Raw genomic sequence first — 14,989 nt, forward strand, 5'->3', positions numbered from 1 at the left:
AAAATGAACACTAGGGATCGATGAAATCTTAACTGGCCTTTCAATAAGTTAGATTTATTTCTGCTTGCTGTTTAATTGTGCACGAAACCAAAGCTCGCATTGGTAAATTAAACCTTGCAGTGCAGCGTTACAGGACAGAAGACGAGTGTTGAGAGATGACGTGAACAGACGGGAGAGAGAGTGATGAGTTAAAGTTTTAAAAACAAATGCATTTACTTACAGTCGAGATAGGCCAGGATTCTTCTGGAAGAGCAACTCAGGAAGCTGCTGCAGTTGATTACGATTCAGACGCCTACAGCAGGGAGAGCACATGATCAACCAGTGTGTCTGTGTGTGTTGAAGCTGTGAATAATTTCAGCAAGATGTAGTTGAATAAGTGTAGCCATGGGTTATTGTATTTCAGTCTCCGTTGAATGTCACATAAATATCCACGTGAAAGTTCAGGGGAATTTAAATGCTAAGTCAAAGACAGCACAGTGAATTATCTCTGCAGTGGTGACATTACAATACAGCACCGGGGTAGGATTTCATCCAGCGCTCGCTTTCCGAGAGGAACAATGCTCCAAAATTCCCTTTTGGTATCAAGTGAATTACACCAATTACATGATGCGAACATGTGTGGATTTGATCTGAGTTATATCAATAGACAAGGTTTCATGACTGGAACAATGGTTGGCAAACATTACACGTTGAAGACTGGCAGGCTTTATGCAAATAGACCATTTAACTCAATGAGAAACAGCCTGTTGCTAATTTGTTGGAAACCACAGCTCTCTCCTACCACTAAATCCTGAGGGCCTGTGGGAGTGAATGTAATGGCTGTGACATAAGCTGCAAATCTGACAGACAGACTTGTGCCATGGACACACTTTGACACAGATGTTGGGACCAGAGCTCACTCACTATTGCTAAGGACTGAATGACTTGACCGCGTAGTGAGAATTAACAGTATGTTGTTTACCTGCTAGTGGGTTTGTGGCTTTTTAAATACCGGTGAACCAACCACTTCATTTCCACATTGGTCTGGAACAAGAATACAGCTAACCATTTTTCTTGTAAGACGGGGAATATAGTAAAATATGGGGGAAAGGCGATGTGAGACATGGCTTTGGGGATTTTAAAATTTTCATGTGGATTTCATATTAAGGCTTTAATGATGTTATCCAGTAATAGTGCATGCCCATAAAATCATATGTGCCAAAGGTTTCCATATGGCTAGGAGTACTGATTTTTGACTGTGCCCTCTGACAAGTGGTTATGCATTTTAGCCCCTGTCGTTCAGGGTCGGTTAACAAGTTGTTGAGGAGTGGTGGTGCTATTCAGATGATTGTGAACGTGTGTTTAGCTATAGTATGTCTGTGGGGCAAAGGTAATGCCAGAAAAAGGCCTTTCACTCTGTCCACATTTTATGGACAGCTTATCTTTTTAGTCAAATTCAACACAAGTAATGCATGTAACCATTATATCAGATTCATAAATAGATATATTATTTTTAAAGTTCTACAGGCTTTTACTCACAGTCTCTCAAGTTCCTTCATGTCATCAAAAGCTCCACGCTCAATCACAGTAATCTGATTCTCCATCAGCTGCCTGCAGGCAAAGAAGCAGAAGTATTGCAAACTGTAACATAGACTGTCACTTTTATCACAGTATCTAAAATACTGGTGTACTTCACATAATTTCTGTATTCACACTTGGTTGAAGCATAGTCAACACCCAATAAACAGAGAAGCCACAGTGTGGATTCGTGTCAACAAATAAAAAACAGTTGTGGAAGGAACGCTTTCCTAGGTGGCTCAGAGAGTGTAGTTGTGTGGTCGATGTGTGGTCAATGGGCAATGCCTTTGGGTGGAGACCAGACCAAATTTTGGTGAGGTGTGGAAATTCATCTTTAAGAAGTATAAGACTAGGACTGGGGAAAAATATATATTCAAAAAGATTAAAGCACATTTTTTCACTCACCCTCCCAAAATGTATTTCTCCAAAATCGGGTCTTGGGCGATTATGGAAGTGTTACAATAACACAAAGTCAAGAAAGAGACTTTACAGGAGAAACAAGAGTGGTCCTTCATTACGTATACAACTGTTCCGTGTTGAAGGCTACCTCTGCCGTCTCTGAAAACTCAGTAGTCTGTAGTTCCTCGCCATCAAATATAAATGCTAATCACTGTTTGCACTACATAAACATTGAGAGAAAAGTGCAATTCACTCCTGGTCTCTTTCTCATGAATTTAGATGGGAAGAAATGTGTACTTCAGGCTTGAAACTTGACATGGTGATGGCCTTAAGTTATATTTTGAATAAAATGTACGAGTGTGTGAATCTATACAATAATTTCCGGATTGTATACCCTGACTTGTATTCCCTACTTTGAAGTCTGCTGGTTAAAATCAAGTTATAGTACAGGATGATGTATGTGTGTGTCTGTGTGTGTGTGTCTATGTGTCTGTGTGTGTCATTCTTTTGTCTGCATTTAAACCCAATGTGAAGCGGTAGGTGATTATGCACACAGTATGTGAGGGCAGATCAGGGAGCAAATAACAGTGTGAATATGGCTTAGAAAAGTGAAATGGAACAAGGCAGGAGGTAGGTATGTGGTGTAGCTGGGGCCTAATAATGCAGTGTGAAAAAATGTATTGTGTGCAGCCAGATTTACACTCAAAACATGATAAACTTCCACACAACTTTCCCTTCCATGGTGTGTATAAATTTGGTTTCTAAACCAAATTCAACTCTCAACATTACAAGTGCTGGTTAGTTTCAATACACATTAAGTTATGTGTCGTAAATCAAGCGTGTTAATTGCGCTCATTTAGGATGGTACGAATGTATACATTATGTCTAAATGTCTTAGAAACAGGAAAATGTGCAAATAAATGTAGCACTAAACGTGATGCTGAAATAGACAGTGCCCAATGAGAGTGAATGCCAGTTCATCACTTGCTAGAGTCACTTGGTTGCTTAATGTACTGTGGAGTAGATCTCCATAAATCCACTTCAGTGGACTGATGCGAGGCTGTACGATTGTCTGTCTGCAAACAATAGTAGTTACATTTAGACTGACACATATGCCACTGTACAACCCCGCCCCCTTTGTGAGTGTATAGGCGTGTTTGTATGTGTAGTTATGTGTAAAGCCTGTAAATAAAACTCACAGAACTCGGATGTATTTGAGACCAGCGAAGTCACTCTTGGTGATGCGTGTGAGATTGTTACCATTCAGCTCCCTGCAAGGAAAGAAAATACAGAAATAAGCATTAATATTTTATTTTTATTTTCTACCTGCACTAGCTTTTATATTTTGAGTTTTGCAAACACAACCACAAAAAAATAAACAAGAAAAGAAAAAACTTTGCAAGGACAATATTGAAAAAAGTCTATCGTATGGAAAAGGCAGCGTGAAAAAAGTAATGCATTTCAGCAACATTATAACAAAAAGAAAAAAGGAAATTACTATTGTCAATGTATTATTTCTGCAGCAAAATTGCCACGATTTTTGAACAATAATACACTATTTTTGATTGTGCATGACAAAATTTAGCAGACAAAGGATTCATATTAAAAACATCACAACACACCATACCAGCAATCACTCAATTTTTGTTTTTAAAAGATGTTCTGATTTTTGGGTTTGCTAGTTTAATAATACACCATAAGACAACTAAAAAAGTTTCCTAAAGTCAAGACTGTTTAGAGGTTTTGGATGCAGTTAAATTGTCACAGAAAATCCTACTTTGCATTTTGTTTTAGTTATTCCAAATCTTAACAAACTGAAGGAAAATTAGTAACCCCTTGTGTTTGACCTTGCAGCTTCGAATGCATTGGGGAAGAGTTTGTTTTGATAACATTGAAACGTACTGTGCGGCACATAATACTTCAAAATTCTGGTAAATGCAGGCTTTTTGAGGAAGTTGGCACTTCTCCTCCTTGGTCTATTCTAGAAGTGCAACGAGGGTAAGACATTTAAGATGTCTTTCGCTTCTCGGACCTGCCAATTTACACCCGCAACCACACCCCTTCATGGCTATGTATTACCACTATTGTTAGGAATTAGTGGAAGCCAACGGGGAGTATTTAAGAAAGGCCACAAGGCCAAAAAGCTGAGTGTTGTGGAAGAAATGAGAGCATATGCCCAGTCGAGCATTGACCATCACAAAAAGTGTTACGAGGTACTTCAGTTTAAAGAAGATTTGGGGTTAGTCGCCATTATTTGCCGACAATAACACGCAGTTGCGTTGTAGAACCAAGAAAAAAACTGTTTAACCTTAATATTCAGATGGCAGCACGTGGAAGTAAATATTCAGATTGTTTGTGTGCTACTGCAATCGCTAAGCATCATTGGTCCACACAGCCTTGACCCACCAACCCAACCCCTCATCCCTGAGCACGTCCCAAAAACGTGTTCCAAATCTACGGCAAAAGCAAGCGTTTCTTTCCTGCACTCGTCTAATGACCACACAAGGGACTGTAGCACTATGCAATACTAAAAGGAATGGTCATTATAGACAGATGGTGTGTGTGCGTGTGTACACAGGTGCTTTGACAGGCCAAGCGACAGGACTGCGGGAAGTAAATAATAGATGAACCTTCATTAGCCTCCATTGTGATTTGAGCACATGTGGTGTTCATTACAGGTGCTTGCGTAGATAGGTGCTTTCACACATGTCAACCTGGATACAAAACATAACGTTAAATGTCTCATTTCCTGGGTGGTCAATCCAGATGACTCCCAAAGGACAACAAAACGGATCTAAGAGGGGAGGAACGTGATGAGATGCCATAAGAGAGACATTGAGAAGTAGGAGGTTTTTGTAAAAAAACGGATCCGATTTTTTGCATAACACTCTCACAAGTTGTTGTGTTGTTGCTTGTTTCCACTCCCCTCACTGGTGCAACCTACGAATGCAATCATTTGAGCCATTTCAGCAAAGTAGCATGAATAAAGCTGACCTTGTTTTACATAGAGTGGGGCTGGTTTTCAGTAGCTACACTTATATGGAAACATTTATTCAAATTAAAAGCATGATCAGAATAAATCCCTTTGGCTATATTCTGATTCAAGGAAGCCCATTCCGATTAAAATTTTATACCAAATGGGAGAGGTTGTTTGTGTTGATTTATAATGTGATCAGCACGCATGAAAACACTATCGAAACTAATACTTTTCTGTTATTCCCAAAAGATTGTAAAAGCAGAGCGAGCGAAAGTTACGGTGGGCCCAAGACTAAACTGAACCCGTTAACGACAAACGAGTTAAAAAAAATGGACTCTTACACAGCTATTGTTTTACTTGTGTAAACCAAAAAAAAACCACGAAAAATTAGTCCTCAGTACAACAGTAAAAGGAATCTAAGCAATAGCTGTTGGCACTAGAGCAAGCGTGCCTTCTCTTGTTTCGCAGACAGATGCTTTGTGGTTTGGACTCGTGGTGCCGGTTTTTGCATTACAGTACTCCAATATGCAATATTACTCTTGTGGCTAAAAATTATAAATGATGATTCCCTGTTCATGCCATGAAGGATTCCCACCTCTACCCACTTAGTGTAAGGATTCCCAGCACTGATACGGTTCCTGGACAGACAGTGGATTTGTAACATTCCAACTGGTGCTGCTTCTTGAAGTGTGCAGAGTAATAAAAACTGCAAACACTAAATACCAATATACTGTCTGAAAAAGTTGTGTGTAGAATGAATTGAATGGTTATGAAATGCATGCATGTAAATGAGAAAGGGTTGAATAATGATTTGCTATCATTCTGCAACATGTAAATAGATTTGCCAAAAAGCTCTGAAGTCCTCATGTTTCAGTCCATTTTCCTTTATGGTTTGAATTTGTGGCAATTACTTGTGTAATCTGGGCAGGTTCTTTATACCATGGCGGTTTATTGACTGATGTCTCTTATTACTTACTTCCTCCAGTTCATGCATTCATTTTGGTCTATTTGAAGCATGTATTTTTTTAAATTCCACATCATTGTTAACGTAGTGATGACAAGCAGCATAAAACATAGACGTGTGGATTTATTTAACCATGGAATGCAATGAAGATTGATGTATTGCCGTATAACAACCTCAAACAGATACAACACATATCACAAGTTGAACATGCTGCCCATCAAGACTGGATTCAACTGAAGGGACTGTTTGCATATTTTGCTGTGGTGCCTGTCTATATAAATGCTGCTATGCCACAGGAGAGAGGTTTGGTCTGACAGAGAAGCCAGAAGCCAGTGGATTAAAGCTCAGTTGTTTACCAAATGCCACACTGTGACTACAACTAGGCAAATAAGCTCCAAAATGTTGTGGCCAAAGTCTTGTGGATCATTGTACCTACAATTGTATGCCGAAAATACCAGTCAACCAAATAAGCCAACAGTTTTTGAATGAACGATAGAGAGTGAGAAGCTGTGAGCAGACTCTGGAGCATATGGAAGTGACAGCAGTGAAACGCGCAGGAGAGAAGATGAGATGAGCCACATAGGAGTTGTCACTAGCAGCTTGAAAGAGACTAGTTGGAGCAGTGTTGCTGTCTGGAAGTAGGCGACCCACATACTAGTTTAACAGGGCAGCTCACAATAACTTCAATGGGTTAAAGTTTAAGAAGAAGTGAAAGAAAGCAGACCAGCGTGGCCAAAATAACACACTCAAAGTAAACTGGAACACTTCTGTCCACACTAAGAGGTTATATTTCTCCCTTGAATTGAAATGTGGCTTTCAGACATCCAAGCCCTCAATTGTACATTTTTAGTGTCTGCGTCAATGAGTTTGTGTGGAGTGGCTGAAGACTATGTCTGAGCATGTGTTTCCCGCTTCCTAGGCTATTTACAGTGTTGTGCTTCATAGCATGGCCAAAAAAGAGAGTGAGAGAGCGAGAGAGACAGTGAGTGATCCTTGACAGGTAAATAGTACCAAGCATATCAAATTCACACACATTTGAAAAGTCAGATATTCATTTTACCTGGCCTTCAACAATCCAACTAAATTACAGAGCAAAAATCTTGAGACAAGATGCTACTCCCAGATTTGTATCTTTTTTTTAATTTCAACTACAGGGCGATAGAGGTCAGAAAAGTAGCACACAAACACTGCGAAGAACGAAGATAAGTTATCACACTGTCAGGCCGAAGCTAATCAATTAAATATCTGTTCTAGCGCACGTTGCCTCTATACAACAGACTGGAACAGGAATACAGAAGGCTGCAGTCGGAGCCTGGACTAAACAGTCTTTCACGGTTTATGCTGTATCTGTTGCTATTGTCCTCTGATGACGTATTAATATGTGGACTGAAAATTTGTGTGTGTGAAAGTGTGGTGAAAACATCTGTTCTGTCACATTATGTTCCCAGCACTCACTAATGAGTTTGAAACATGAATCTAACTAAATGGCACTAAGCGGTATACAGACCGCCACCGAGTCAGAAAAAAAATCTGAAGTTGGATCAGTGCCAAAATGCACTCCTTTCATGGGATACTCAAAGCCTGAATGTATAGTAAGTAAATGCCTTCACTGAAAAGTTCTCATTAAAGAAGGAAAACATTGACATTCACTAGAAATGGGTTCAACCACATGCAAGTCATCAGAAAAGCTACATATATGAAAATCAGGTTTTGTAGTATAACTGTGCTATGAACTCACAACCAGAACAAGGATAATAATTTCAGTAAAACAAACTAGCCTCTTTGAAACGTGTTAAAATGTAAGAATATGTTTATGAATGTACCCAGATAAAGATTGGTTCTTTCTTGGCCATTTTGCCTCAATATTGACAGTCTTACAAAAATGATTGATAGTGTTTACCCAAACTGGTTGCCAAACACAAAGGTGCTTGGGTATCAAAAACCATCTTCAAAAAACACAAAAGCCCTCGTATATAGCTTCCTTATTTCTTCATGTAAGCAAGCGCATATCTTTCTTTGCATCTGGAGTGCTGCAATTGCCTCTCTAGAATTCAATCTCATCAAAAAGCTTCTTGACAAGCGTGAAATGTGCATTATACAGGTGAATCTATGATGTCAGGGCAAAGTCCATTGAAGTGCATTGAAAACACGCCTCAACCATTGCTGGCAAAATGATCCCGCTCAGCCAGAAAGGTTAACAAGAAAGATGGACTCTCACAGAGAAGAAAGATGATCTGAGTTGATGCACCAAATCAGCTTTCATGGTCTGCTAAGATTTAAACCAATATTGGATTTGCAAGTAGACTGATTGTGCACATATGCACACATCTTGAAATAGAATTACATGGTCAAATGCCTGTACATTTCAGGAGACAAATACTCCCCAATTATCCCCATCTATGAGTTATATTCCCTTTGTAGGGCCTAACTTTTTCTCCACACAAAAACTCTTAAAACTGATTTATGGCTTTGACACACACAAATGCCTTTGACGGGATAATTCCTCTCCAGAGTGCATTCAGAAATATAGCATAGTTGTGTCGGGAGAGCAAACCACTTGAGGGTGGGTTTAAAAAGGCATGGGCAGACTTTAATGTAACATTCTTATTAAACAGTTATTTTACAAAGGAACAAAGCATCAACAAATGAATGAAGATTTTATATTAGCGCCAGCCAAGTGATTACCTCTACCCTGCTGACAGAAAGCGAATACACTAAAGTCCCCATCAAGACCTGTGATTGTATCTGTTAAACAACGCGAAACACTATTTTTCGCATGAGTCCGCCAACTCATCAATGATTACCAATTTCTGTGAATGCGCCAATCCGTCTCTCAAGAATTCTCTCATCAGGTGCTTCCTTTTTGTCTTTTCATTAACTTTCCCTGTTGCCAGGTAGCAGACCGGTTGTTTTCAGGCTTGTTGGGGTAAATTATGGATCAGGTGGCTGGCGAGCTGGCGGTTGAAGAAGTGATGCCAAAAGCACTGCAGGCATTCCCTGACACATGCAGACATAGTTTCCATCTACCTACCTAGACCCCCCTATCCCCCACCTCACCATATTTAGAAAAATAAAAAAATAAAAAGGTACTGAAGTATACGGCTGGTTCTTCTTATTTTACTTTGTAGATTGCTTATTAAACCCATGCCCAAATGTAACACATTTAACAGAGAAGCAGTCAAAACAGACCACATCAATACACTGCTTTTATGCGATTAAAAGGACACACCCATGTTAACACCCACGAATCCTCCCCCTCTGCAAATTAACTCATTCACACAGATGAGGCACACTTGCTTGCCATCGGGGATGGAAGCCAGATAAGGCTGCAAAACACAGGTGCAGTGTTTGGATCAATATGCACTTAAAAAATCAAGTGTTAAGAATAGCAGATGAGAAATGACAGTGTTATTTTTTTAAATATTTCCAAGAGTTATGTGCCTAGAAAGTGAAAGATGAAACAACAAAGGCAAAGAAAAGAAGATGCTGGATGAAAAAGATGATGAGAAGGATTAAGGGGGGAGAATTCCTAGTGTGGTTTTACCATGGGGAGTCTCACAATGTCATTACAGTGTCTCTGGTTTGAGCAGAGCAGGGGTCAGAACTGAGCCAAACCCACACTGACAAGTGCAAATGGGATTCTGCTGTCTGTGGCGACACCCTCTGCGCACACATCCCTCCACCTAAACACACGCACACTTTTCCCTATAACCCTCCCCCTCTTTAACACACACACACCATTTCCCAAACGCATCAGTCTGTATACACGAGTGCTAACACAATCCACAAAGCTTTTTAGTCATTTCTGCTCTACTTTGTAAGACTAATTCAATTGGGCATTATAGTGAGTCAAGTTGTTTGTTTTTCTTTTTACATATCAAATAAATTTAAACATGTTGTGGCTGACATTTTGTTTAACTTGTAAAATCTTGATTCAGAATTTCAAAACAAAGAGTCCACACATGACCTTATGGTTGTATATGGAAGCAAACAGGACAATTATGTGGTTTAAGGTGTGCTGTGTAGACTTGCACATGCATTCAACCTAATTTATTACCTCATAACAGCTCGCGGGGGAAGATGGTCCCTAATTGGTAAAAAGAAACCACCATGGAAAAGCCAATTTTTTTTATGTAAACTTAACCGAGATGTAGCTGCAGAAATAAATTCAAGATGAGATTAAATTGAAAAGAGATTAGGAGATGTGAATTAATGAATAGTCAACTTTTACATTCCCCACTCCCCTCAAAATATCTTGACTAATTTGGGCAGTGAATATTAAGTCATTTATGTAAAGGCATAGCCAACAAAATGATTTTTTCCCTCTCTGCTTCAACTCGCTTCATTGCAGTCTGAACACCTACAGAATGACATGCAACAACAAAACAGAATTTTAAAAAGGGTGTTCTTAGAAATTAAATATGAAAAGCATAAAATATGCAGCTATTTCCCAGTGTGTCAGTGCTGCCTGCCTTTGACACTGGGTCGCCTCTCCGCTGTTCCCACAGCATCTTTTATTCAGCACTGATATTCTAAAAGCTGAACTAGAACAATCTATTTCCCCTCGCACTCTTCACTTTTGATTTACTAATGAATATTTTAGCAGAGAATGTCAGGAAAAAGACGACAGAACTCCACTCCGGCAGCCGGCGTGTGCACGCCTCCCCTCTCCTTCCATCAGTTTTACAAGACAGCTACAAGATCTGGGTGGAAGACTCACTTAAGGAGTAGATTTGCTTAATTTTCTGCACGATTTAACAATTTGTGCAGTGAGTGTTCAGAGCCGTGACTGTGAGAAAAGAGGATGGGGTGGAGGGGAGACCCAGAATGGGTGAGAAGTTGAAAAGGATCCAAGTGTGGAATTAAAATAGAAACTCCAGAGTTCATGAATTCATATTTCTTTAACTAGAAAGATATATTTCTGTAAGTAAAATATGTGATATGTCAACTGTAGACTGAAGTGCTTCATGCCTGTTTACACCTGAGTGGAATGCCAGCAGTGCCACACAGCTTGATAAGCATAGCTATTGTTCTCAATTTTTGGTGTGACGACAAGCATGATAATACAGCAGAGTAATAGAAAAGTAAGGAGGGGGTACTCACAGCCTCTCAGTGTTGCGTGGGATATTCCTCGGCATGGTCCTGAGACCCAGTCCATGGCAGTCGACTGTGGTACCGCTGCAGGTACACAGTGCAGGGCAGGAACCAGCGCTGCCCATCAGCTGGACACACAGCATCATGCACCACATGCACAGGTCCAGTTTGTTCATGCCAAAAAGCATCCTTCTGTTTGGCATAGTCCCAACAATCCCAGCCTGAACTTATTTCTTCCTGTCCACTTCCGAAAAAGTCCTACAATTAAAACAGTATTTTTTATGTGATTATACAGAAAACTAAACTAATTTCCTCTTTGGAGTTAAAAAAAAAAAAAGCAAATCCTGGATTTATCTTGTAGTTTTTGTTTTTGTTTACTACAACCCCCCCAAAAAATAAGGAAAACAGTTTTCTTGTTCTTATTGTCTCCTTGTAAACTCTTATCCTGCCTTGGCTGTGTGGAGTGGCTGTGGTCTGCACACGTCTCCTCCTCACTCAGTCCTACTCTTCTCTGCTTTCCTAAAGAGAGAGGGAACAGGAGGAAAGATCAGAATTAAAAAAAAACAGCCTCTCTCTCTTTCTCTCTCTCTCTCTCTCTCTCTCTCTGAAACACACACACACACACCAGTCATCCATCACAAGGATCTACAAATAGCAGACCCCCCCTTCTGACTCCACCCCTACCCCTCCCAACACATTATACACCCCCCCAATCAGAACCCTGCCTGAACTCCCTCTCATTCTCAAGATCCTTCTTTCATTCCCTGGATTCTATTCTCAATCCACATCTACTCCACACATCTTTATCTTTTTATTCCCACCCACTTCAATTCCTTCTGTTCTCTAAGGTTGCCTCCAGGCGAACCCCCAGAGAGAGGCACCTAACCTGCATGATACTGCATAACCCCTGCCTGAAGGACTATGCTGGGTAGTGTGGACTTTTTGTATATGTGGCTGAAAATGTGTAATTGTATACAGATATAACTGAGACTAAGAACTGTTCCTTTGGTGGATCAGAAGATTAAGATAAGTAGTATACCCAGATCACTTCATACTTTACTGTCTAGCATTCCAATTTTTATAGTGATTTGTATTTTGAGAAAGGATACATCCGGATTTGATCTCGGAAGATCTCATTACTGGGAGATATCAAGCGCTCACTGAATAATAATAGTCCTTCAAAGTAATGTCAAAGTATCACCAGGCGTGCAAAAGACAACAAAAGCAGATTTGTGAGGAAAACAAGAGCAAACGATTCCAGAATAACTGTGCTTAAGGCTTGTGTCGTAGACTCAACACACTGACATCTATTGTAGCATTGACTAAAATATAGACAAATATCGTATAGTATTCACATTGATAATCTCTTGACCTGATCTGAGTCTTGAAAACAATGAATTCATACTCTTATTTCATATGAACCTATAGTAAAATGTCAATAAATAAAAGAACTGTCTTTAGTGAGTGTTCTGCCTATAGTTCACCCCGGGACACTATGAATCCACAGAGGGATTTTGCAGCAGGGTGTATCCCTCCCTCCCAGCATAAACATGGTCTGAAGAATTTCATTCATTGACAGATGCAGGGATAAAAAGAAAAAAAATATGCACATGTGCACTTGCAGGTGTACTTGTGGATAGTTTTGTAAGAAGGCGTGGATCCATCTGTCTCAGTAAATGTGTCAGCGCAGTGTAGCTCTTCCCTAATCAAAGATGAGAAAGTGGTGTTTAGTTATAACTAAAAGGAGGTGCGGGGAAAATGTCGTTACACTTCAGGAATGCACACAACACACAAGAATTGTGGGAGGACATGACAATAATTTATAATTATTAGAATATACAAAAAAGGAATCCTGTCTCTAAGTAGCAAAAAAAATAAGGATTGTTAGTAAAAAAAAAATATATACATCAACCATTCACTCCCTCAACCTTAGAATATACAAAAAAAAAGGAATCCTGTCTCTAAGTAGCAAAATATATTAAGGATTATGAGTATTTTATTCAACTAATATGTGAGTAGAGGATTCCTTCTCTAACAATCATATCATTTTCCCATCATACACTATAATAAATCAGAATATTACTTTTGTAGCAAACATAAAAGGTCATCCAAGTATTTTTTTTACCCCTGAGACTTTCAAAATGTTATTTTCAAGATAAAACATATCAGCTGAAAGTTAAATCATTCATTAATTTTTAGCACAATTCATCTTTGTCAGTGCCACGGGGTGCTGGAGTCTATCCAAGCTGACTTAACTACACCCTAGACTGGTTGTCAGTCAGCCGTAGGGCACAAAGAGCCAGACAACCATTTGCACTCACAATCACACCCCCAACAATTGGGAACCAATCCAATACTGTCTGCACTCAAGAAAGGCAAAAGAACCATTGCACTATAGTTGAAAGTTATTGTGGTTATTTGCTGTGGATTAAGTTAACAATGAAAGCACGGTGTTTCAAAAAAAACCCAGTAATAATGCAATAACAACTCACCATTTATATGCTGGATGTCTTCAAAAGATGCTTTGGCCCAAAGTTGAATTTTCGACCACACTTGCACCTACAGACATTGTCCCATTGATATCAGTGTGTCAGACAAAAGTTGTCATCACACTGATTCTGAGAGGTCTAAAAATAATAATAATAAAACAAAAATGCAATGCAAAAAATGAATGTTACTATCAGAAACATGTCCTTGTGTTTATACAACATATATATGTTCAATACAAAGCACTCATTGGCATAGCAGCCAAAATAACACATTGAAGCATTCCTACTTCGTCCACCCACACCTTCAAATAATTTACTGCAAAGATTTTGGAAGTTATAGGTCACTTTTTTGCATCCTTGTCATTATTTCAATTTGTTTCTCATAGCTGAGGTTAGGATTTATTTAATTTTTTTATTTTATTTGTCATTGCAAAGCCTGTATTAAGTCATCACCATCTCATCATCAGTCATACTTATATACTGTCAATGTCAATATTCTGTGTATTTCTGTAGAAAGAATGGCTACTTATAACCTAAAGCTCCTGCAAAGACATGTTTTATTATAATAAGAGGACATTACTATGCTTTATCTTTCAAAATCTAAATATGATAAGGGCCAATGTTTATTATGCTGGAAATGAATCTAAATAAAGGCATTCAGGTTATGGGTTTTGTCATGAGTAGTGCCGCACTTCAATTGACTGCAGGCTTACCATGTTCAATTAAACACCTCTACCTAGTGTCCAAAGGAAGAATTGCGAGGGTTTGCTTGCATGTAAAACACCAACTCAAAAGCAATTGATTTTAAGTTTGTTTTATATAATATACGTTGTGGAATTTCACAGTTGCATTATTGATACGAGTCAACACTGTACACTTAGTGACTTTGCCACATAGTGTTTGTATTGTGATATCTTAGCAAAGTGGTCATGAAACTGGAAGAAACCACAACTGACATTACAACTTTAGGAAAGTAACAGCGGCTCAAACCCCCTATAAACGTACCAATTTAACATAGTCTACTAGATTAGAGGATAAGAAGTATCCTAGATTAAATCTAGTATAGTTTTTATCGCTTGAATTTAAATACAAATCAAGCTGCAGAGAAAGCACAATTGACTTGGTGTTAAAAAAAAAAATAAAAAGGTACTCTGAAATGCAAAAAGTTATAATAAAGGACAGCAGTTAACAGAAAATAGCATACAAATGCATCAGAAAAATATATTACTAATAAAGACAGGAAGGTATAATTGAACTTGACCTTTGGAAATATATCCGAAATTGCATTGCTCAGGCACAACCCCACTTCAATTAAATCACAGTATATTCTTAAATTTGGGAGCAAAAAAGTAACTGGTATATTCCTTGTTAAATAAAAATAGTAAAACCAAGAAACATAAAAAATAATAATAATTTTTAAGGCACATTTCTGGTATTTGTCTGTGAAATGGTCACAGTCAATGAAAAAAAAACAATAACAGGCGTCTGACATTCACAGCTTAACACAAA

General features: G+C 38.8%; 1 protein-coding gene across 7 annotated transcripts in view; it reads right to left on the reverse strand.

The window, feature by feature from the left end:
* The window catches only part of slit1a (slit homolog 1a (Drosophila)), a 74,357-nt gene extending 59,371 nt beyond the window's left edge, over positions 1 to 14,986 (reverse strand). For all 7 annotated transcript variants that reach the window (XM_077729594.1, XM_077729592.1, XM_077729589.1 and 4 more), the window contains exons 1-6: positions 13,484 to 14,986; positions 12,602 to 12,693; positions 11,001 to 11,510; positions 3,156 to 3,227; positions 1,519 to 1,590; positions 221 to 292 (exon numbers count right to left, since the gene is read on the reverse strand). In XM_077729594.1, the coding sequence (XP_077585720.1) occupies positions 221 to 292; positions 1,519 to 1,590; positions 3,156 to 3,227; positions 11,001 to 11,194 (410 nt within the window). In that variant the 5' untranslated portion in view covers positions 11,195 to 11,510; positions 12,602 to 12,693; positions 13,484 to 14,986. The remainder of the gene's footprint in view (positions 1 to 220; positions 293 to 1,518; positions 1,591 to 3,155; positions 3,228 to 11,000; positions 11,511 to 12,601; positions 12,694 to 13,483) is intronic.
* Between the last annotated feature and the right edge of the window lie 3 nt (positions 14,987 to 14,989).

The sequence above is a fragment of the Stigmatopora nigra genome, chromosome 12 (genome assembly GCF_051989575.1).
Source record: "Stigmatopora nigra isolate UIUO_SnigA chromosome 12, RoL_Snig_1.1, whole genome shotgun sequence".
In the NCBI taxonomy this organism is placed as follows: Eukaryota; Metazoa; Chordata; class Actinopteri; order Syngnathiformes; family Syngnathidae; genus Stigmatopora; species Stigmatopora nigra.